This window comes from Pongo pygmaeus, chromosome 10 (genome assembly GCF_028885625.2).
Source record: "Pongo pygmaeus isolate AG05252 chromosome 10, NHGRI_mPonPyg2-v2.0_pri, whole genome shotgun sequence".
Taxonomy (NCBI): domain Eukaryota; kingdom Metazoa; phylum Chordata; class Mammalia; order Primates; family Hominidae; genus Pongo; species Pongo pygmaeus.
Genome location: NC_072383.2, coordinates 47215966 through 47239427, shown reverse-complemented (window position 1 = coordinate 47239427; position 23462 = coordinate 47215966). Strand labels below are relative to the sequence as shown.

The 23462-nt window shown below is 47.2% G+C and overlaps 2 protein-coding genes, 1 non-coding gene and 1 pseudogene across 6 annotated transcripts; 1 reads left to right on the top strand and 3 right to left on the bottom strand.

Annotated features, from left to right (window-relative positions):
* The first annotated feature begins 1289 nt into the window (after positions 1-1289).
* Positions 1290-23056, top strand: FAM186B (family with sequence similarity 186 member B). 4 transcript variants are annotated; one of them, XM_054445517.2, is made up of 8 exons: positions 1290-1688; positions 2520-2745; positions 3687-3869; positions 5917-7585; positions 8107-8299; positions 18715-18884; positions 19585-19775; positions 22720-23056. In XM_054445517.2, the coding sequence occupies exons 1-7, from the start codon at positions 1593-1595 to the stop codon at positions 19730-19732; spliced, it is 2685 nt and encodes an 894-aa protein (XP_054301492.1). In that variant the 5' UTR covers positions 1290-1592; the 3' UTR covers positions 19733-19775; positions 22720-23056. The 4 variants fall into 4 exon arrangements, with proteins under 4 accessions (XP_054301492.1, XP_054301490.1, XP_054301493.1 ...); XM_054445515.2 differs by having other exon boundaries at positions 1336-1868; XM_054445518.2 differs by lacking the exon at positions 22720-23056 and having other exon boundaries at positions 1336-1688; positions 19592-19835.
* On the bottom strand, positions 11351-12752 carry LOC129009848 (Parkinson disease protein 7 homolog; annotated as a pseudogene).
* LOC129009847 (DNA-directed RNA polymerases I, II, and III subunit RPABC4-like) lies at positions 13042-13227 on the bottom strand (the record flags this gene model as incomplete). Its single annotated transcript, XM_054443432.2, has 1 exon — positions 13042-13227. A coding segment is annotated over one exon (186 nt), but the record flags the coding sequence as incomplete, so codon positions are not given.
* Positions 14101-14207, bottom strand: LOC129011000 (U6 spliceosomal RNA). The gene has a single exon (XR_008493147.1). It is a non-coding gene; the product is annotated as a U6 spliceosomal RNA (small nuclear RNA).
* Positions 23057-23462: the final 406 nt, after the last annotated feature.

Here is a 23462-nt window from a genome sequence, read left to right as displayed (position 1 = left end):
TCAGTTCAAAGTATTTCATAACTTTCCCTGTGATTTCTTTTTTGACTCAGGGTTATATGGAAGTATGTTGCTTAATTTGTAAAATATTTGGGAATTTTCCAAAGATCTCTCAATTATTGATTTATAGTTTAATACCATAGTGGTCAGAGAACATATTTTGTATGATTTTAGCCTTCTTAGGTTAATTGATACTTGTTTTATGGCCCAAATTATGGTTTATATGATCATTGTTCAATATGCATAGGGAATAATATGTGTCCTGTTGTTGGGTGAAGTGTTCTATGACTGTCAATGGAGTCAAGTTGGTTGATAGTATTTTTCAAAACCTCTATACTTTTTATTTTTTGCTACTTCTATCAACTCCTGCAAGAGAAGTGCTGGAATCTCCAACTATAATTCTGGATTTACCTATTCCTCCTTTTAGTTCTGGAAGCTTTTTGCTTCATGTATTTTGAAGCAATGTTATTAGGTGTATACACATTTAGAATTATGTCCCCCTTATTAATTGACATCTTTAGCATTATGGGATGTTCCTCCCTCTGTATGTTTGTGTGTGTGTGTGTGTGTGTGTGTGTGTGTGTGTGTGTGTCAGGGTATCTATCACCTAGGCTGGGGTGTAATGGCGTGAACATGGCTCACTGCAGCCTTGACCTCCTGGGCTCAAGTGATCCTCCCGCCTCAACCTCTCAAGTAGCTGGGATCCCAGGCATGCGCCACCGTGCCTGGCTATTTTTTAAATTTTTTTGTAGAGGTAGGCTCTCACCATGTTGCCCAGGCTGGTCTCAAACTCCTGGGCTCAAGTGATCCTCCCACCTCAGCCTCCCAAATTGTTGGGATTACAGGCATGAGCCACTGAGCCTGGCCTCCATTTGGTTATTGATTGGCTCTAATTTTTAGAAATTTAAAATATTTTATTTAGGAAAATAACTTTTGCTAATTGCTTTTTCTTATTTTTAGACATTAATGTTTTGTTTGGGAGCACAACATTTAGTAATTTTTAAAAAGCAACAAGTCGGCCGGGCACGGTGGCTCACACCTGTAATCCCAGCACTTTGGGAGGTCAAGGTGGGTGGATCACGAGATCAGGAGATCGAGACCACCCTCACTAACACAGTGAAACCCCATCTCTACTAAAAATACAAAAAATAAATTAGCCGGGCGTGGTGGCACGCACCTGTAATCCCAGCTACTCAGGAGGCTGAGGCAGGAGAATCACTTGAACCCAGGAAGTGGAGGTTGCAGTGAGCCGAGATCACACCACTGCACTCTAGCCTGGGCTACAGAGGGAGACTCTGTCTCAAAAAAAAAAAAAAAAAGGCAACAAGTCAAGTAAATATATGTTAGGTAATGGACAAAAAGCTAGATAGTGGGGAGTCTAATCTCCTAATTCTTCTAATCAAACTGATGATGTCACTGGGGAGAAGAGGATCAGTTGGAACCTGGCGTTTGGCAGTTACCAGAGGAGCTGTGCCTGGGCAGAGGGTACCCAGGAGATACCCTGGTGCCCTTAACCTCCAAAGCAGACAACATTGTGTGTCCAGGCCTGTGGACCAGAGACACAGAATGTTTTGTGACTGACAGAGTGATCCAAAATGGAGAATGATGACCCCCCACAGTTGGTGACTCCCACATCAGTGAAAGCCATCATCCTGAGGATTGAGGCTGCCCAGCTAACTCGGGCTCAAGAGGTAGCCCCTGAGATGAAGGAATCACCCTTACAGTGGGATCTGATGTGGAGGCTGGGGACTGATCCCAGGTTTGAGCGAGATTCCAGCTCTGGGTCCTCAGAGGTCCTGGGATATTCAGCAACCCGAGTCTGCAGACAGATTAGTATAAATTATCTCTCTCCTAAACTTGGCCTATGCAGGGTGAGCTGAAAGCAACCACCCGCCTGAGGCAGGGCTGGGGCCGGGAAGCGGGCAGGAAGCTCGAGGATAGCCCTGAGGCACATCGTGGTGGGTCTTAGAGGGCAGGAGAAAGGACCCAGAATCTGTTCTTGGCAACCCTCCAGAATCTCCCAAGCTGAGCCGAGGAAGTTCACAGGGGTTGGGGAAATGGCCAAAGGCTCAAATAACCCTGTACACGAGGCTCTAGTACATTTTTTACTTGAGCCTCTGATCCTAGAGTTTCTTGGGGCCTCACTTTTCCAAGCTTCTGTTGCCTGTGGATCCTTGTGAGGAAAGACATCCAGAAACCCCCAGCAACCTCTGAAATTCTAAAGAAATGTTTGCTGTGGGGTTTTGGTATTCTATCCTTTCTTGACCTTAATAATCACAATGATAATAAAAGCTACCACTTTTGTGTAATGTGCCAGGCACTATTAAAAGCACTTTAAAATATTTAGTTCATTTAATCCTTATAGAAACCCTGTGACATAGGTACTATAATGATTCCCACTTTAAATATAAGAAAACTGAAACCCAAAGAGGCTAAGCGACTTGTCCAAGGTCACGCTGCTAGCATGTGGCTTCTGGCTCAAGTACACAGCCCTAACACTACAATCTGCTGCTTCTCTATAGGATATTTCTACCCAGCTCTCAGACATTTTGGACAATGTCAATTGTGTCATCAACCGCTTCCAGGAAGAATTAGGATATGATTTAAAAGAAAATGCCAAATCTCAGCAGACAGATCCAAAGGGCAAGAAGAGATTCATCTTGCTGGAAAAAATTGCCTCCTTCTCCAAAGATGCTAAGACGAAGGAGAAGCACCTGTATGACATTCTCCGCTGGCTGGGTGACTGGGGTGAGTTTGCAGGCTGGGCATCGTGCCTCCTCTGGGAGGGGAGTGTGGGTGGCGAGCACAGGGACAGCACAGGACACATCCCCTTCTCCAGTGAAGCATTCCACCACTCGTGTCACAGCACATCACCTCCATGCTCCTGAGGGGCAGACACAGAAGTGTCCAAACATCACAGATCATGACATTAGCTGAATATATGATGAAGCCTAAGTCACAGGTCCATTATGACATCTCATTTTTGTGCAGGATAGAAACTAAATTCAAACCCACATTAGCTATTTTATAGAGCACCCCTGGGTGATATTCAAAGCACTGAATGACCTTTACTGCATGGGCCTTGATGCCAGCTGTGAGCAACTGGTACAGCCATTTGGGTGTGGGCCAGCTGCATTAAACCCTAAAGCTAAGTGCTACCCCCCACTCAGCTCAGAGTCATCCCATCACAGGACCTGTGTGCTGTGTGCTGGATGCTCCAGTGTTGGAAGAAGATGGTATTGGGATGTGCCCTGCCCCCTGCATACTACCCCATGCTTGGAAGCTCTTAGTTCAGTGGTCCCTCGGCTGCCCTCAAGACTGACAGAGCTGTTGATTCTGCTTAATTAATTCAGTTGTCCAGATGTTGGACCAGGCAATGGGCATAGAGCAGTAACAAGTCAGATACCTCCCTGCTGTACAGACAATACTATTTAATGCCCATTGTGAATTTCTACATGGCAGGCCTCATGTTAACTGTTCCACATGTATTATCTCATTTAATCTTCACCCAGTTCTTTTATAGGGAAGGAAACTGAGGCTCAGGGGGATAAGTGACTTGCCCAACATCACATAGCTAGTAAGAGGTAAAATCAATGTGACTTCACAGCCGCTGTAACCCCTGTGCTATAGGGCTGTGTCCCCCTGGAGGACAGACTGCTCTCAGCCTGCACCTCCCATCCCTTCTCCAGGTGACACTCTGACCTATGAGATCGGGCCCAGGAAGAGTGAAGAGGAAGAAGCAGCTCTGGACGAATGGATTGAAGTGACAGAGAAAGTGTTACCGCTGTCCCTCATTGCCACCACAAGAGGCATCGAGTCACTCACTGCCCTTTGCTCCACTCTCATTGAAGGACAAAAGAAAAGGTCACAAGGTAGGTTCTAGGAGCACCTGGCCAGGGAGCTAGGTGGGGACGGGGTGGAGCCATGGCAGGGGAAGTCAGAGGCTGGGCCTGGGGTCTTTCTGATTCTCCTCCATCACAGAAGTTTGATTTGAGATGGACGGGCAGTGGTGAGGGGCTGGGGGTTGAGCCCAGGCCAAGCACTGAGCAGCTCTGAGCTGTCCTTCAGCGCTAAGGGAGGTGTGATGTGGAGACAGGTCTCTGGCATGCTCACTGGAGCTGTGGCCTTATGTAGGTTCTGAGGAACAAAGCTGGGAGGCCAGGAGGGCTAGAGTTAGCAGCTAGAACCTGCAGACCATCCTCTCCTCACTCCAAACCCAGCAACAGAGCTAGGAAGGTTGGGGAGGCTCAGCCAGAGGCTGCTGCAGAGGTGGTCCATCAGCAAATAGCTGAACCTTGGCTTTTTACTCCCATCAACATTAGGAGAACCTGAGACTATCGAACTCGTACATTTTGTAGATGAGAACATTGAAGCTCAGAGAAGAGAAGGGACCACAAGGAAAGGCTGTGGCCCCACACATAGGTTTTCTGGCTTCTTAATCTCACTCAAGAGTTTGAATTGCATCTCTGTCAATTTCTGGTTGTATCACTTTGGGCAAGGACTTCATCTCTCTGAGCCTGTTTCCTCATATATAAACAGAAGAGGATTCTGCCTAGCTCCAGGTTTGTGGGGAGGCTTCCACACAGTGTGAGGTGTCTGACACCATGCTTGGAACATGCTCAGGGCTTAATTAACAATAGTTAACCATCAGCATTTACCATTGTTCCTCATGGCCAGCCTCATTATCAATCAAGTAAGGTCAGCAGGAGGGAGAAGGCGGGGAAAAGTGGATAAGGAAACAATCTCTTCTGCAATCTGTACCGTACTATGTCTTCAAATACACTTATTGTATACTTAGACCCTCGCTAGATTATAAACTTATGAATGATAAAGACTATGTCTTTATTTCTTTCTTTTTAGGGATGATTTATTGAGCACTTACTAGGTACCTGTTACTGCACTTGGCACTAAACATGCATAATCAAAGTCCTATGACATAGATTCTATGATTATCCCCATTTTTCACATTGGAAAACTGAGACACTGAGAAGTTAAGAAAATTGCCCAAGGCAAATCGGAAAGATGGGATTCAAACCCAAGTTATCTTATTGCAGAATCTAAACTCTGGACCACTAGGCCACATGGCCTCTCTGACAGTACTAGCTAGATGCTAGCCCAACTTCAGTATCCCTTAATTTTTGTATTTCCTCTACCCCTCATCTGAAGTTAGCATTGTTTTTTCCACCAGTGATGTTTATTAAATAGGCAGATGAATGGATGCTCCAAGATAATCACTCCACCAGCTCTATACATAGTAGGTCCAAGGGGGTACAATGACCACCGTGACCCAGCCTTTGAAAAATTGAGATCTGCTAATGGCAGGCACAATCTCTGTGTAGTGCATTTTCCTGGGGAGAGAGGGTCTGCTGCTTTCCTCAGAGTATCAAAGGGATCCCCCAAATGGAAAAAGACATTAGTTATTAAAAAAAAAAACATAAAACATGTGAACAGTTGGAGGACCATGTGATAAATTCTCCATAAGCACAGTCCAGTGCTAACGGGAAAGGGAAACCAGGCTTCCTAGATAGGTGTAAGGGGTTTGAGTAGCTGACAATAGGAGGCAAACACAGATACTGAGGCTGGGAAGTGCATGATTAGAAAAATAACTCTACCCCAGGAGAACATGGAAGACCAGGAGGATGCTGCAGTGAGCTGTGCTGGATTGCCTACACCAGGCCCTTCTGGTCTCTGCAGGTGCTGTGGAGCTGGCAGACCCTGAGGCTGGGCTCTGGGCAAGCTCTGCACTCAGCAGAGGTCTGTCCTGATAGCACCATCCCTGGCTCCACATACAGCCCCAGCTCCATACTCTCGCCAAATCCCTAAGGGGGTTGCCATTTTGGCCCTGCAGTGTTTGGAGAATCAATGCAATCCTTGGGACCCATGAAAAATCATTGACTTTTTTCTCTCCACCTCTCCCAGTGTCCAAATGCACCTTCTGGCAGGGCTGGCAGGGAAGAAGCCCACAGACATCTCCATCCCATCCTCAGCCACTGAGCCCAGAACAGATGCTCCAGGACCAGCATACCATGAACACGAAGGCCTCGGAGGTGACATCCATGCTGCAGGAGCTCCTGGACTCTACCATGTTCAGCAAGTGGGAGGTCAGGGCCATCAGGTACATGGCCACTGTGGTGGAGAACCTCAACAAGGCCTTGATCCTCCAACACAAGGAGAACAGGAGCCTGGAGACCAAATACAGGCACCTGCAAATGCAGGCAACCAAAGAGCTCAGCAGCCAGAGGCTGCACTTCCAGCAGTTCGTGGAGGTCCTTGAGAGCAGGAGGGATGCTCTGCTGAAGCAGGTAGAGATCTTAGGGGGAAGGTACCATGACCTTCTCCTGACGAAGCAGGCCTTGGAGTTCCAGCTGAAGAAGGCTCAGACTGCTACAGGTCAGGCAGAAGACCCGGCTGAGGTTTCTGTTGACTCCCCGGGTCCCTCTGAGAGAGAGACCCTCCCAAGGAAAGAAACAGTCACGGAGGAAAGCCAACAGGAACCAATGAAGGAGGAGCAGTTGTTCTCACCACTTCCCCCAAGTCCCATGGCCACGATGCGGGACAATGGTGCTATAGCTGCAGGGCACCAGCCACTTTCCACCATGACTGTGCGCTCGAGGGTCGCAGATGTGTTCAGCAGCAAGGACACTGAGAGCCTTGAGCCTGTGCTTTTACCCTTAGTAGATCGCAGGTTTCCTAAGAAATGGGAAAGACCGGTGGCAGAAAGCTCAGGCCACAAAGACAAAGACCAGGAGGACTACTTCCAGGAGAAGGGAGGACTTCAAATTAAGTTCCATTGTAGCAAGCAGCTGTCTCTAGAGAGCTCCAGGCAGGTGACCTCTGAGAGCCAAGAGGAGCCCTGGGAGGAGGAATTCGGCTGGGAGATGCGGAGGCAGCTGTGGCTGGAGGAGGAGGAGATGTGGCAGCAGCGGCAGAAGAAGTGGGCCCTGCTGGAGCAGGAGCACCAGGAAAAGCTGCGGCAGTGGAAGCTGGAAGACCTGGCCAGGGAGCAGCAGCGGAGATGGATCCAGCTAGAAAAGGAGCAGGAGAGCCCAGGGAGAGAGCCGGAGCAGCTAGGGGAGGATGTAGAGAGGAGGATCTTCACACCCACCAGTCGATGGAGGGACCTGGAGAAGGCAGAGCTATCATTAGTGCCTGCCCCAAGCCGGACCCAATCTGCTCACCAAAGCAGGAGGCCACACTTGCCCATGTCTCCTAGTACCCAGCAGTCTGCCCTGGGAAAGCAGAGACCTATGAGTTCAGTGGAGTTTACCTACAGACCACGGACCCGCCGAGTTCCCACAAAGCCCAAGAAATCTGCCTCCTTTCCTGTCACTGGGACATCCATCCGAAGGCTGACCCAGCCCTCTTTGCAGATATCCCCTGCAACTCTTAAGGAGAAGGTGTACCACATGGACATGGAGGCCCAGAGGAAGAACCTGCAGCTCCTGAGTGAGGAGTCTGAGTTGAGGCTGCCCCACTACCTGCGCAGCAAAGCGCTGGAGCTCACCACCACCACCATGGAGCTGGGTGCGCTCAGGCTGCAGTACCTGTGCCATAAGTACATCTTCTATAGACGCCTCCAGAGCCTCCGGTAGGTCCTCCCTGGAACCCACCTGGCACCCACCCGCTGCAATATGTGGGAAAAGCCTAAACCCAGTGGGAGAGAAGGAACACAGGGCAAGGGGGGATGGGGAGAGCCACCCCAGGCCTGGACAGGGTCTCCTGAGTGGGGGCCTGGAAAGCAAGTCTGGCCTGGGGCGTTGGGCAACCCTTGAAGATGTGGGAAGAAGGGCACTGACCGCTGCTCTCCCTGTAGTGGGCTTTTCCTCTAAGCAACTTCCCTCTCTCTTCCTCTCTTCCCATGGCCCTGCCTGTAATCCACCTAATGTGCTCCCCTGTCTTTCCTTTCTCTTCCTGTTTCATCCCAGCCCTGAGGCTCCTCACTTGATACTACCTCCCACTTTTCTCTGCCCCATTTTCCCCAGCTCTCACCAGCCTCCATTTCTCTTTTTGCTCTAAGGAATTAAAGAAAACAAAGTCATCTCTGGTTAACAGACTTGGGGGATAGAGGAGGCCTCTCCACCCCCTAAATTGCTTCTCCTCTCTTCCCAGGCAAGAAGTGATCAACCATGTACAAATAATGAAAGAAACGGAGGCTTCCTACAAGGCCCAGAACCTCTACATCTTCCTGGAAAACACTGACCGCCTGCAGAGTCTCAGGCTGCAGGCCTGGACAGACAAGCAGAAGGGCCTGGAGGAGAAGCGCCGAGAGTGCCTGAGCAGCATGGTGACCATGTTCCCCAAGGTGGGCCTCCCGCCCCGACTCCACCGCCACTCCGCCTCCTGGGGTCAGCACAGCCAGTCGGCTTGGGGCCCGAAATGAACCCATGGGGATATGGCTGAGACTGCGAGACCAGGGGCAGAAGGGAAAGGAGAAGGCAGGATAAAGCCTCTGCACCAGGGAGAGGTGAAGGCAGGCGACGGCCTGAGCATGGGGGTGGGCGGCTTTCCAATCTGTTTCTGGGGAGAGCAACCCAGAGAGAGAGACGTCTCTTCAAAAAGATCTGTGGAAGAGAAGATTTCTTCCGGAGAAGAGGGGGCAGCTGGATCCTGCAGTCCTGGCTCTGGGCTGTGATTCTCCGTCCCCTGTGGTTCTCTGTGCCCTGCTCCTGTCAGTCTGGTGGCTCTCCAGGCTTGGTGCACAGCCGTCATCTTCACTGTCTTACAGGGACTTGCTTTGCTTCTCCCTGAATCAGCTCCTTGGCTTTCTGGATTCCAGGTCTCTTCTTCCTTGGTTCACCTCCTTGTTTTAGTAGAGTCCCTCCTCCACTCACTTTCTGACAACGGTTGCATGGGAGGTTAAGTCACTGAGACCCTGGTTGTCTGAAACTGTCTTTACTTAATATCTATCCTCACTCTTAATTGATTGCTTGGATGTGGAAATCTAGCTTAGAATCCATTTCCCCTCATAAACCCTCAAAATGTGTTTGTTTTGAGATGGAGTCTCGCTCTTTTGCCCAGGCTGGAGTGCGGTGGCACAATCTTGGCTCACTGCAACCTCCGCCTCCCAGGTTCAAGCTGTTCTCCTGCCTCAGTCTCCCGAGTAGCTGGGATTATAGGTACCCACCACCACACCTGGATAATTTTTGCATTTTTAGTAGAGACGGGGTTTCACCATGTTGGCCAGGCTGGTCTTGAACACCTGACCTCAAGTGATCCACCTGCCTTGGCTTCCCAAAGTGCTGGGATTATAGGCGTGAGCCACCACACCCGGCCACAATTTTTATTATTATTTATTTAAAATGTTTTATTGTATATATTTAAGGTTTATAACATGACATTATAAGATACATATATAGTAAAATGGTTACCATAGTGAAACAAATTAACATATCCATCATCTCACATAGTTGCCATTTTTCTCTCTCCTCTGGCAAGGGCAGTAGTAATCTACTCATTTGGCAAAAATCCTGAATACAGTACACTATTAACTATAATCCAACACATAGAGCTTTCAGTTTCTTAGTCCTATGTATTTGCTACTGTGTATCCTTTGGTCTATGTCACCCCATTTCCTCCCACCCCCACCCCAATTATGGTAACCACTGTTTTATTTGCTGTCTCCTCAATTTGGCCTTTTGGTTTTTTTTTAGATTTCACATATAAGTGAGATCATGCAATATTTTTCCTTCTATGCATGGCATATTTCACTTAGCATAATGTCCTCCAGGGCCAACCATATTGTGGCAAATGGCAGGATCTCCTCCTTTTTTAAGGCTGAATAATATTCCACTGTATGTACAGTTATGCATCACTTAATGATGGTGTTGTGTTAGGGGAAATGTGTTGTTAGGCTATTTTTTGTTGTGTGAACATTATAGGGTATACTTCCACAAACCTAGATGGGATAGCCTGCTACACACCTAGACTATATGGTGTAACCTATTGCTGCTAGGCTACAAATCTGTGCAGCATGTGACTATTCTGAATACTCTAGGCAGTCAGAACACAATGGTGAATATTTGTGTATCTAAACATAGAAAAGGTACAGTAAAGATATGGTATTATAATCTTTTGAGACCATGGTCATATATGTGGTCCATCATTTACTGAAATGTTGTTATGCAGCGCACGACTGTATATACCAGAGTTTCTTTCATTTGTCCACTGATAGGCACCTCAGTTGTTTCCGTATCTTGGCTACTGTGAGTAATACTGCAATGGACATGGGAGTCCAGATATCTTTTCAAGGTGGCGATTCTGTTCCTTTGGGTATATACCCAGAAGAGAATCCCTGGGTCATAATAATTTCATTTTTAATTTTTTTAGGGGCCTCCGTACTGTTTTCCACAATGGCTGTACTAATCTACCTTCCTATGAATAGTGCACAGGGTTCCCTTTTCTTCACACCCTTGCCATGACCGTGTTATCGCCTGTCTTTTTGATAATAGCTCTTCTAGCAGTGTGAGGTGATAGCTCATTGTGGTTTTGATTTGCATTTCCCTGATGATTAATGATGCTGAGCACCTTTTCATATACTTCTTGGCCATTTTTATGTCTTTTTTTTTTTTAAAGACATCAAGTTTATTAGAGCAACAGTGTGCAACAGAATGGCTGCCCCACAGACAGAGCAGGGCTGTCCCATAGGCAGAGTGGCCCAGAGTACCTATGTCTTTTTTGGATGAATGTCAATTGAGGTCCTTTGCCCCTGCTTTTTTTTTTTTTGAGACAGGGTCTCACTATATTGCCGAGGCTGGTCTTGAACTCCTGCTCTGCCTATTTTATTATTTTTAGTTTGCTAAATGCCTTGTTTATTCTGCAAACAAGGCTTAGAAAAAAAAAAAAGAAATGTACAGACACACTTTGTAGGTTGAGAAATCTCTGTGTAGTTGTGACTTCACAACTATACTTCGGCAAAAGCAGTAATGATGGTGGCTTCTGAACACGTTAATCTACCATTGTTTTATCTAGAGCGAACACAGTGAGAATGGATTCCTAATGGCCTGTTTCTCTAAGTGATCGTCACATTTTGCTGCTCTAGTCTTATTTTATTTTTATTTTTTTGAGACAGAGTCTCGCTCTGTCGCCCAGGCTGGAGTGCAGTGGCGCGATCTCAGCTCACTGCAAGCTCTGCCTCCCAGGTTCACCCCATTTTCTGCCTCAGCCTCCCGAGTAGCTGGAACTACGGGCACCCACCACCACGCCCGGCTAATTTTGTTGTATTTTTTAGTGGAGACGGGTTTTCACCGTGTTAGCCAGGATGGTCTCCATCTCCTGACCTCATGATCTGCCTGCCTCAGCTTCCCAAAATGCTGGGATTACAGGCGTGAACCACTGCGCCCAGCCACTTGCTGCTCTAGTCTTTAAGAACAAGTGGAGGCTTCACTTGAGCTGCCATCTCCTTGCTGCTCAGGGCTTCAACAATTGTAAGCACAAACTCAAAGCTGGTCTTAGGCCCTGGGCTTGTAAGAATTTCAGGCCGTCCTTTTCCACACGATTCTCAGAGTAGGTGTAATGACTTCCATTCATCATTTTGTCCTTAGCAAGCGGGAGTGTTGTAACTTTACTTCCAAAACTGATTTCATGAGCCATCAGAGCAGTAGGACCTACACAGATGGTGGCTATAAGGCCCTTCTGGTTCTCCTGCTCCTTTAGTATCTCCTTCACAGAAGCAGACTCAGGTAAATTCTGTGCACCCAGATTACCTCCTGGTAGAACTTGCTATGTCATATGGTCCCTCTTTTTTTGCATCTTCAAGACTGGCATCAGGACAAATGAAAACATCATGGCTACACTGTACTGGGTCTTTTCCAGCCAGACCTGCAATGGTGACCTTAATCCCAGCTCGCCTCATGACATCTACAGGATGACCGTCTCCATTTCCTCTGCTCCTTTAGCCAAAAACTCAAAATAATAATTTAAAAATCAGGTTATATGTTTTCATGCTATTGTAGAACTGTTTTATACTAAAACTTTAATTTATATAATGTGAATTTTCCTAACAATAATGTGAGCATATTTTCATGTGCTTATTTGTCATCCATTTATCTCCTTTGGCAAAGCGTATTATTGGGTTGTAAAAATTCATCCCATATTCTGGATGCAAGTTCTATACCAGATCTGTATTTCGTGGATATTATCTTTCAGTCTGTGGCATTCTTTTTTTTTTTTTTTTTTTTTTTTTTTGAGACAGAGTCTTGCTCTGTTGCCCAGGCTGGAGTGCAGTCATGCTATCTTGGCTCACTGCAACCTCCACCTCCCGGGTTCAGGCGATTCTTTGTGCCACACCCTCCCGAGTAGCTGGGATTACAGACACCCGCCACCACGCCTGGCTAATTTTTGTATTTTTAGTAGAGACAGGGTTTCACCATGTTGGCCAGGCTAGTCTCTAACTCCTGACCTCAAGTGATCTGCCTGCCTCAGCCTTCCAAAGTGCTTAGGAGTCTCGCTCTGTCGCCCAGGCTGGAGTGCAGTGGTGTGATCTCAGCCCACTGAAACCTCCGCCTCCTGGGTTTAAGCGATTCTCTTGCCTCAGCCTCCCAAGTATCTGGGATTTACAGGCATGCGCCATCATGCCCAGCTAATTTTTGTATTTTTAGTAGAGATGGGGTTTCACCATGTTGGCCAGGCTGGTCTCAAACTCCTGACCTCTGGTGATCCACCCGCCTTGGCCTCCCAAAATGCTGGGATTACAGGCATGAGCCACCACACCCAGCCTGTGTAAGACATTTTGAGAGCAAGAGACCAACCACATTCATGTAACTTTTATTATAATATATTGTTAACATTGTTCTATTTTGTTATTGTTATTAATCTCTTACTCTGCCTAAGTTAAAAATTAAACTTTATCATAGTTAAGTATATACAGGAAAAACAGTGTATAAGGTTTGGTACTGAGGTTTCAGGCGTCCACTGGGGTTCTTGAAATGTATCCCCCGAGGATAAGGGGGAACTAGTTTATGCAAAACCGAAAGCTATACAACAATGAGAAACATTAAGAGGGAAATTTCAGGTGTAAGTGAAGACATTCCTCTGAATTCCCAGGTTTCACTGAGCATCAAAACCTACCAATCTTTCAGTCCTTTTCTTGAATATTATTCTGTATACACATTCTCTGCATCTGATTGGATCCCTGGATTTTATTTCATTTTCTGCATGACATTCTCCACAGATATATATCATTGGCTGCTGCTTTGGGGGTTGAATGTCCTGGGTGTCATTGTGAGCCCCTTTTTACTCTGAGTGTCTTTCTAGTTTTGGCCCAAGTACCCACCACAAACTCCAACCCACCAATTCCCTACCTACCCAGCACTGAGAAATGGCATCTTAATAATATTTATTCTTTCAATTCATGAGCATGCTGTATCTCTCCAGTTATGTCTATTTATTTCAGTTTTGTAGGTTTATTATTCAAATACTCTGAAGCTCTGTAATTAGGTGCGTACACATTTAAGATTGTTTATGTACTCTTAAAAATTTGACCTTTACTATTTATTTTTATAGAGATGAGGTTTCACTATGTTGTCCAGGCTGGTCTCCAAATCTTGCCCTCAAGTGATCCTGCCACCTTGACCTCCCAAAGTATTGGGATTACAGCATGAATCACCTTACCTGGCCCAAAATTTGGACTTTTATCCTTATGAAATGGCCCTCTTTCCTTTTTTTTTTTTTTTTTTTTTTTTTTTGAGATGGAGTCTCGCTCTGTCACCCAGGCAATACAGTGGCACCATCTTGGTTGGCTCATTGCAAACTCCACCTCTCAGGTTCAAGTGATTCTTGCACCTCAGCCTCCTGAGTAGCTGGGATTACAGGTGCCTGCCACCACACCTGGCTAATTTTTGTATTTTTAGTAGAGACAGGGTTCGCCATGTTGGCCAGGCTGGTCTCCAATTCTCAACCTCAGGGGATCCACCCACCTGGGCCTCCCACAGTGCTGGGATTACAGGCATGAGCCACCCACACCCGGCCGTTTGTTTCTAATTATATTCCTTGCTTTTCAGTGTACATCAATATTGATATAGTCACTGCAGCTTTTTAAATATTTTTTACTATTTGCATGGTATACCTTCTTCCACTCTTTCACTTTTAACCTCTGTGTCTATATATTATTTATTGGAATACTTCATGAATTTGTGTGTCATCCTTGCACAGAGGCCATGCTAGTAGTCTTCTCTGTATTCCAATTTTAGTATATGTGCTACCAAAGTGAGCACTGTATCTATATTTAAATTGGGTTTTTAATTGATATTTTATAGTTGGGTCTTGCTTTTTTATGCAATCTGTCAATCTCTGCCTTTTATTTGGTGGTTTTAGGCTATTTATATTTGATGTGATTATCAACGCAGTTGGGTTTAAATATATAATTTGCTCTTCATTTCTATTTGTCTTATCTGTTTTGTTTTTTTTCCCTCTTTTCCTGCCTTCTTGTGGAGTAACTGAGCTTTTCAAGTAAATTCATCTTATCTCCACTCCTGACATATTACATATTAGCCATACCTCTTTGTTTTGTTATTTTTTATTTTTATTTTTTGAGAGAGTCTCTCTTTCTCTCTCTCCCAAGCTGGAGTGTGGTGGTGCGATCTCAGCTCACCATAACCTCCACCTCCTGGATTCAAGCGATTCTCATGCCTCAGCCTCCGGAGTAGCTGGGATTACAGGCGCCCGAAACCATGCCTGGCTAATTTTTTTGTATTTTTAGTAGAGACAGGGTTTTGCCATGTTGGCCAGGCTGGTCTCGAACTCCTGGCCTCATGTGATCCACCTGCCTCAGCCTCCCAAGGTGCTGGGATTACAGGCGTGAGCCACCATGCCCAGCTTGTTTTGTTATTTTATTTTTATTATTATTATTTTTTTGAGACAGAGTCTCACTCTGTTGCCCAGGCTAGAGTGCAGTGGCATGATCTCGGCTCACTGCAACCTCCACCTCCCAGGTTCAAGAGATTCTCCTGCCTCAGCCTCCTGAGTAGCTGAGATTATAGGTGCACACCACCACGCCCAGCTAATTTTTGTATTTTTAGTAGAAACTGGGTTTCACCATGTTGGTCAGGCTGGTCTCGAACTCCTGATCATGTGATCTGCCTACCTCGGCCTCTCAAAGTGCTGGGATTACAGGCGTGAGCCACTGCCTAGAGCCACTCTAGGGTTTACAATATAAATCTTTAACTTATCATAGTCTACTTTCAAATAATATTATTTCATGTGTAAGAACCTTACAATAGTATACATCTGTTTCTTCCCTCCTGGCCTTTGTCCTACTGTTGTCATACATTTTGCCTCTTTGTAACTTATAAATCCTCTAATGCAGTTGGCCCTCTGTATCTATGGGTTCTGCATCTGTGGATTCAACCAACCACAGATCAAAAATATTTGGAGAAAAAAATAGATGGTTGTGTCTGTGCTGAACATGAACAGACTTTTTTTTCTTGTTATTCCCTAAACAATATAACAACTATTTAGATAGCATTTATATTATATTAGGTATTATAACTAATCTAGAGACCATTTAATATATACAGGAGGATGTGGGCGGGTGATATGCAAACACTGCACCATTTTATATAAGCATGTGAGCATCCACAGATTTTGGTGCCTGTGAGGAGTCCTGGAGCCAATACCCCATGGATAGCAAGGGACAACTGTACATTGTTATTACTTTTCCCTTAAGCAAAGGGAAAAGAATAATCTATTTGCCCCCACACTTAACATTTCCAGTGCTCCTTACTCTTTTGTATAGATCCAAATGTATTTTGGGTATCATTTTCCTTCTGCCTGAAGGATTCCTTTAACATTTCTCACACTGCTCATCTGCTGGTGATCAATCCTCTCAGCTTTGGTGTCTGAAAAGGTTTATTCAGCTTTCAGTTTTGAAAGATGTTTTTGCTGGATGTAGAATTCTAGGTGGGCAGTTTTTTCTTTCAGTATTTTACAGATGTGAACACAAACTCTTCCCAGGGATATATGAGCTCTGAGGATGGTTCTGCCTGTTCTTGCCCAGTGATTCTTCCCCTAGCCTTGGTGGTTTCCTCCCAGGCCTGCACAGAGACTTAACGGGACCCCTCTGCAGAGCTTTGGAGATTCCTTGCCGTTTGGCTTCCTCCTCTCTGGTACTCTGGTTTTCAAATTCTAGTCACCTTGGCTTCCTCGATCCCCAGATGCTGTCTCCTCATCTCAGCAAGGCTGCTGGCTTCTGTTTGGGTTCCCTGCCCTGTGCTGGGGCCTGGACATTGTCTCATTTGTTTCATTCCTTTTGGGGATCATTGACCTGCACTGCCTGTTGTCTGAATGGGTATACATCATTTTTTCATCTATTCCGTTTGGCCTACTAGTTGTTTACAGGAGAATAGTAAACTAGTCCTTGTTATTCCATTATCACTAGTTTATCTCCTCAAAAAAAATCCTATACTATTAAGATTCATTTTAAATGTTAAAAGTTCCAAGAATTCCTATATACTAGTAGTTTTACTTTTTATTTATTCAATTTTTGTACAATTTTAAGTATGTACTTACATTCTTGGGCTCTTGGCAAAAAAATCCATTGCCCCTCAGGGGACCATGCCCTATGGGTTAGGAACCATATGGGTTTAGGCCAACAGAATGAGAAGGTATCACTCACTCTCTTAATCTATACACTTGGAGCCTATCCTCATCTTTTCCATGTCCTTACTGAGACCTCATGTTTTTCCTCTGAAAACTAACACTAGCAGAAACGTTACTCTTTCACCCCCTCCCCACTATACCTTGGCAGAATTCAGTAAAGTAACCATCCAAAATGTATAGACCTGGTTTTAACATTCATACATCAAGTACAACCCAAATAAATCCCAAGATGTTATGTGATCTGGTTATGCCATTGTATCCATTATATCCCATTCAGAGATACAATGCTCACTCACCTGCCAAAAATAATAAAAAAGTAACCCCAATCTTTAATTGGGTCACTCATAATCACTAAAGTGGGTCCAACTTATAATTCACAATCATGAGATTTTCTCTTTTTTTTTCCTCTCCTCTGCCATTCTCTCATATCCAGAAACCTCTTTAAACTCCAAAACACTGTCTTTGACACCCAAACTTCCTTTTCTCTTTGTCTAGATAAATGATTACTAATCTATGGGCCATAAACCACTGAGGGATAATGGATCCATGTGTATACCACTAATTGTCTATATACTGAATTACTAAAAAAAGAAAAACTTACATTGGAATCCTTGAAACTTCTGACATTTAAAATAAATGCAAAATAGTATACATTTTTTAAAAAAGGCCAAAGAGATAACAGCTGAAACTTGGGAATAATGGAATAAAAGACTCCTATATTCTCCTCTTTTGACTTTATTTTATTTATTTTATTTTTTTTGGAGACAGAGTCTCGCTATTGCCAGGCTGGAGTGCAGTGGTGCGATCTCGGCTCACTGCAACCTCTGCCTCCCGGGTTTAAGCAATTTTCCTGCCTCAGCCTCCTGAGTAGCTGGGACTACAGACGCACGCCACCACACCCAGCTAATTTTCGTATTTTTAGTAGAGACGGGGTTTCACCATGTTGGCCAGGATGGTCTCAATCTCTTGACCTCATGATCTGCCTGACTTGGCTTCCTAAAATGCTGGGATTACAGGCATGAGCCACCGCACCCGGCCTTGACTCTTTATTATAGATATATAGATATAGATTTAACTTCTTTGTCTTCTTTAATTTTTTTTTTTCACTGATGTTTTGTCCGTTTCTAGATTCTCTACAACAGATGTAAAACAGGAACCCAGCAAATTAGAATTCATACCCTTTGGGACGATTAATAATTTTGTCCCCATTATACAAGTATTGAGTTTATATCCATATCCATCTTTCATATGGCAGGAATAGCTCTGTGCACCACTCATGAGTATGGGATCTTTCCTTGCCAGACTCCTTCATTTGCAACACTGGCTTTGGGATGAGCAGCCCTCAGCTCGAGACCTGAGGCTCAGGCTGCCAGGAGCAGAAAAGCAGCAAGTGCCAACGTGGTCCCTAGGGGCAGCTTGGAGGGCTTGGAGGATCCCAAAGTTGTGAGTCAGAGCCTGCTGGGATCTGCCCTAGGGTTGGGTCAGGAGGTACCACCTGCCCCCGAGTCTTGAGCGGCAGTGGCCTGAGTCTAGGGGAGGCAGTATGCTGAGGCATTGGTGCGAGGGCTGGCATCAGGCAGCTAGAAGAGCCTTGGCCATCGAGGTTTCATATCACCTTATACCAGTACAGATAATCTCCTAGAGGCATCTTGACTTGCTGTTTGTTTTGGGATTGAGAATGAAAGGGACATGACAATTCTTTGAGTGGCTGTGAAGGTTCCCCCAGCTCCTCACCCAGTGCCAGGGCTGGGGCTGGACGAAAAGATACCCAGTGCAGTCCAGGCACAACCTGGCCCCCTGCCATGAACCCTGCCTGGAGCTGCTCTCATGGGTTCCAGCTGCTCTGGTTTCATTTTCTTCCTTGCTATTTTGCCCATTATCCAGCTTCCTCACAACAAAGGAGAAAACAGGAACTAACACAGCAAAAAAGAATTCAAGGAGTTTCCAATAAAGGTCTGATACCTCGTGGTCCCACAGTTTCTAATTGAAGGGATTCCCTGGGCCTTACCCTCTCCACTCAGCCCTGAGTCCAGCAGGGGCACTAACAAACAGACAAAGCCTCCTCCCAACCTAGAGAGGAGATAACTTCCTATTTCCCTGATGCCTCTCTGCTGGTTCCTCTAGCTCCAGCTGGAGTGGAACGTTCACCTGAACATCCCTGAGGTCACCTCGCCAAAGCCAAAGAAATGCAAGTTGCCTGCAGCCTCACCCCGGCACATCCGCCCCAGCGGCCCCACCTACAAGCAGCCCTTTCAGTCTAGGCACCAGGAATGTGTGCCCCTGCAGATGGCCCGGTAGGTTCTGGGAAAGCTGAGGGGGCAGCAGCTGTATGGGTGAAGAGGCAGGGAGCAGGGGTGACCAGCCTGGGGAGGTGGGCAGTGAAGTGAGGGCACCAACAGGCCAATATCACCCTACGAGTTGCAAAGCGCCTGTCTTCTCAGCTGCCCTCCCCAATGCTGGCCACTGACCCACAGGTGGGCTGTGTGTCAGTGTGTGGGCTTCAGGGGCTAGCCTGACCAGTGCATTTCAAACTATGCGATGGAAAGACTCTAAGGACCCACACCTGAAAACTTATAACCTTTCTACCCTGAGCATCGATTTGGCATCTGCCGTTGGTCTGTCCTATAAACAAGCCTGAACCTCCCCACCATGTGACCTGCAGGCTCTGGAGATACTGTGAACCTCTGGGGAGCTAAAAGGAACCCGGTCCACACCTACCCTTGCATGGCCTAGATCAGGGCTTCTGCCCCAGGGCCTGTTCCTTGAAGGACAGGGGCCAACCTGGGAAGCTCTTCCAGCAGCTCCTCGGCCAGAGGAGCCCCAAGGAAGTGAGATTCAGACTCAGTGTTGGAGGGGAGACGAGGAGGGCAGTGACACACTTGATTTGAGAAGGGAAGGAGACAAAGCTCACTTGGGCCTGGTGGCTCTGGAGAGTCTCTTGCATCTCAATCTCTCTCTGTTGCTTTTCACATTCTCCAAACCCCCGACTCCCAGCCAACAGGGGAAGCAGATGGAGGCTGTCTGGAAGACCGAGGTGGCCTCCTCCAGTTACGCAATAGAAGAAAGGACCCCTGCCAGCCTTCCCTGGGACCAGCTGAGGGGACACCCAGATATTCCCCGGCTGTTGACACTGGACGTGTAGTCCTCCTGCCACAAAAGCCTGAACTTCCTGAAGGCCCAGTAAGGTGCGAGGCTGATGGTCAATGTGGATCCTCCCCAATAAATCTCTCTCCAGGCTTTAACAATGACCTAATTTGCTATCCCACACCAGACAGAGAGAGGCTAACCTGGTTCCTCTGCTCGGCAGCTGTAAGCGGGGTCCCCGTGCCAACAGCACTTCAGTTCTGGTGAAAGGTTTCCTTAGTGTCTCAGAGGCCACCGGGGGGCTTTTCCTTCACACTGGCCTCCTGGGCTGCACATAAATTCTGAAGAGCCCCATCTCACCCTAGCCTTGGGGGTGGTTCTCAGGGGAGCCAGCTGTAGGGAGGGAGAGATGAGGGAGCCCTTGGACTGCCTGAGAAACCTGAGCCTTGGGCCTGGGCCTGTCACTTCCTTTCCTTACTATCTTCAAGAACGGTCCCTAGAAAGAACGGCTGAGAGGACAGAGGTGGGACTCCAGGGGCCAACAAGAGGCTTTTCTGGTTAGAAAAGTCTTAGCTCTCCTTTGCCTCTCTGGGCTTGTAGATGTCACTACTGAAGGCTCAAGGCTCTTTTAAGGACCCTCTCTACATGAGCAATCTCATCTGCCTTCTGTGACCCTGGCCCTGCGTCAGTTACAGATCCCCAATGGGGAGAGGGTCCTGATGCCTCCAGTCTAGACCTAACCAGAGCCAAGAGCCAGAAGATGCTGGTGCTTCCCCCATCCTCCAACTGGAGACCTCAGTGAGACAGGGAGGCATAGTAGCATCAAAGAGGGCCAGTCCCTGGCCGCACCTGCGCTCTGAAATCGGCCCGAGAGTCCCAGCATTCCAGCCCACCCAGGGCAGAAACCTGGTTTCCAATTCCTGGAGGGTTTCCAAGGGGGATGTGCATGTGTGTTGCTATTGGTTGTTGATTTAGATACAGCAAACAGAATGGAGAATAACCAAAACAACACTGTGGGAGAACACTGTAACCCAGTGGTCAACTGGGGCCTGGCCTGGCCTGGCAGAGATTTGGTTAAACTTACCCAAAGACCTCCCCATCGTGGGGTCTCTCCTCTCCGCATCCCTTCCCTGCCTGGGCTCTGCCCAGCTTCTGAGTCTCGGGCCAGCCCCTTTGTTCTTTCCACACACGGAGATATGTGCACATAAATATCAGGGGTACGCACCCCACTTGAGCCCATACACTCATGACGTCAGTAACTTTCTGAAAATATAGCGGGATAGTGAGAAACGGGATTCATGTTGAACAGCACCAAGCAGCAGCCTCCTTTCTTCCCTCTTTCCCCGCCTCTCTGGTAAAACACGCACAATTCTAAAATTCCTTCATGTCTCAAGCAGAGCTGTTCCACCCACACCCAGGCCTCCACTGGGATCCCAGTTTCAGGCTTAAGGCACTTATCAAAATATTGTTCCCAGCAAAGACAGCTTCCCCTTTCTAAGGGAACTTAGATGAAGACAATTTTCTTCCTGCTTTCAACCCTGTACCTGTTTACTGTGTTGATCTCACCACCAGGTGCAGAGGTAGAGCCTGCTGTGCTGTCTTCTTTACCCACATCCCAGGCTGCCACCACCTCCCTGTGTGTCAGGCTGCTCCTGATGTCTCAGTGTGGGGGCTCCGGGCATTGTCTTGGGGTCCGCTATTTTGGCATGAGGATCTGCTGGTCTCTAACAAAAGTTCTGTCTCTGCCCAGGCTGCTGCTACCTGAGGGTGGTGGCCATGCTGCCTCCTTTGGGCGTGCCCTCCTGGACATTGCTTCTTTCCCTGAAGTGCACCTTTTCTCGGGCCACCTGCTCCTGGCCCACCATGAGTCCTCACATCTACTTGCTGCATGGTGCCGGCTCACTCGCCTCTTTGTGGTCCTGCCGACCTCGCTGGCTCCCCTGGCCATGTTGTCTGGTGCACAGCCCCATCTGGGTTCATAACTAGGCCCGACTTCATGCCCCATTCTCCTGGTCTGCCTGAACAGCACTGACAGCCTGTTCGTCTCCGAGCCCACTGGGGCATCCTCTCGGCATGTGAGGGAGGGCTGCTCATCTTCCCTCCATGGTTTGAGAAGCTAGAAGATTGCATCCCTCAAAACCCAGCAGCCCCCCTTCTCTGAGATTTTTTTCAGCTTTGTCTTACAAGCATGTCCCCTGGGTTCACTGTCTGACAGGTGGGAGAGCTGTGTGTGTCTGCAGACCCCAAATGCTTTCTGTAGCTGGACAATCTTAGCCTTGACTCTGAGCGCTATGCCCTCCCCTTGCTCAGGGTCTGTTCCCGCACAGCTAAAAACACGCTGGTACAGGCCGGGCATGGTAGCTCACACCTGTAATCCCAGCACTTTGGGAGGCCGAGGTGGGCAGATCACGAGGTCAGGAGATTGAGACCATCCTGGATAACATGGTGAAACCCCATCTCTACTAAAAATACAAAAAATTAGCCGGGCATGGTGGCGGGTGCCTGTAGTCCCAGCTACTCAGGAGGCTGAGGCAGGAGAATCACTTGAATCCGAGAGGCGCAGCTTGCAGTGAGCCGAGATTGCGCCACTGCACTCCAGTCTGGGGACACAGCGAGACTCCATCTCAAAAAAAAAAAAAAGAAAAACATGCTGGTACATATGTGTGCACCGAGATGCACATGAACAGACTCACACAGGCATCTAACATGCTGGAGACGACAGGAGGGCTTACAATGCGGCCTCTGGGAAAGAGACTAGATGGGGCTAGGGCCGAGGAAACACGGATGGATGGGAAGGACCAAAGAAGAATGAGGGGAGGGAAGAAGAAGTCTTTTGTGAGGTCAGACAAAAGGCAGATTCGCAGGAAGAGAAGCAGAGCCCCTGGGACTTGGGAGGATGTTGTGTTGAGCAGTTCTGTGTCCAGGCTGAGTCTGGGCTCAGCTCTGGACTTGGCTCTGGGAAGTGCTCAGGTGCGGGATGGCACTCACATGGCCTGGGCCTTGTCTCAGTTACTCCCCCACCTGTAACTCTATTAACTCTTGCAGTGCCTCAGCAAGCCAAAGGAAGGAATGCCAGGAACCTACAAATGAATCCGCTTAGCTTGTTCAAAAAAAGTCAAGCGAGTCACTCCCTGGAACCCAAATAAGCCAGAAGGATCAAGACAGCCCCAGTCTCCACTGCATCTCTTAGCCAGTGATTCTCAACCTTCCGAGGGATGGAAACCCACAGAGAACTTGGTTGAAATGCAGGTTCCCAGCTGGTGCTTTTAAAGAAACCCTCTGGGTGTTGCTGAGTACTCCTAGCACTTTGAGAAACACTGTTTCCCTCCTGCAGTCCCCAAACTCTACATTTTAATAAAATAGAGGTTGGTTTATTTTAAAATTCTGTCTCATTGCTGAAACCCACACCTCAACTCAGTTTTAGAACCCTCTGAGTGTTGTCTGTGTCCTTTGGGAGCAAACATGCCGAGATAGCTGTGATTGGCACCTGGCACTTAGGTGTCAGTAACTCTTCATTTAATCAAAATATGGACAGATACATCACTGACATGCCAGTGATCTGCATGAAAGCTCAGAAGGTAAGAACAAAAGGAGATACCAAATACAGACCAGAGCCAGATGTCATAAGGTGGGAGGCAAAGGTGAGCGTGTCTCTGAGGACAAAGGTGGAAGAAATGGAGACACGAGGTTCAAATATAGACGGTGTGAGTTAAGGAGGCCATCTCTGGCAAGCATGTGTCAGTGTCAGTTAAGACACTAATTTGGTTAGTTCAATCAGCTCACGAGCA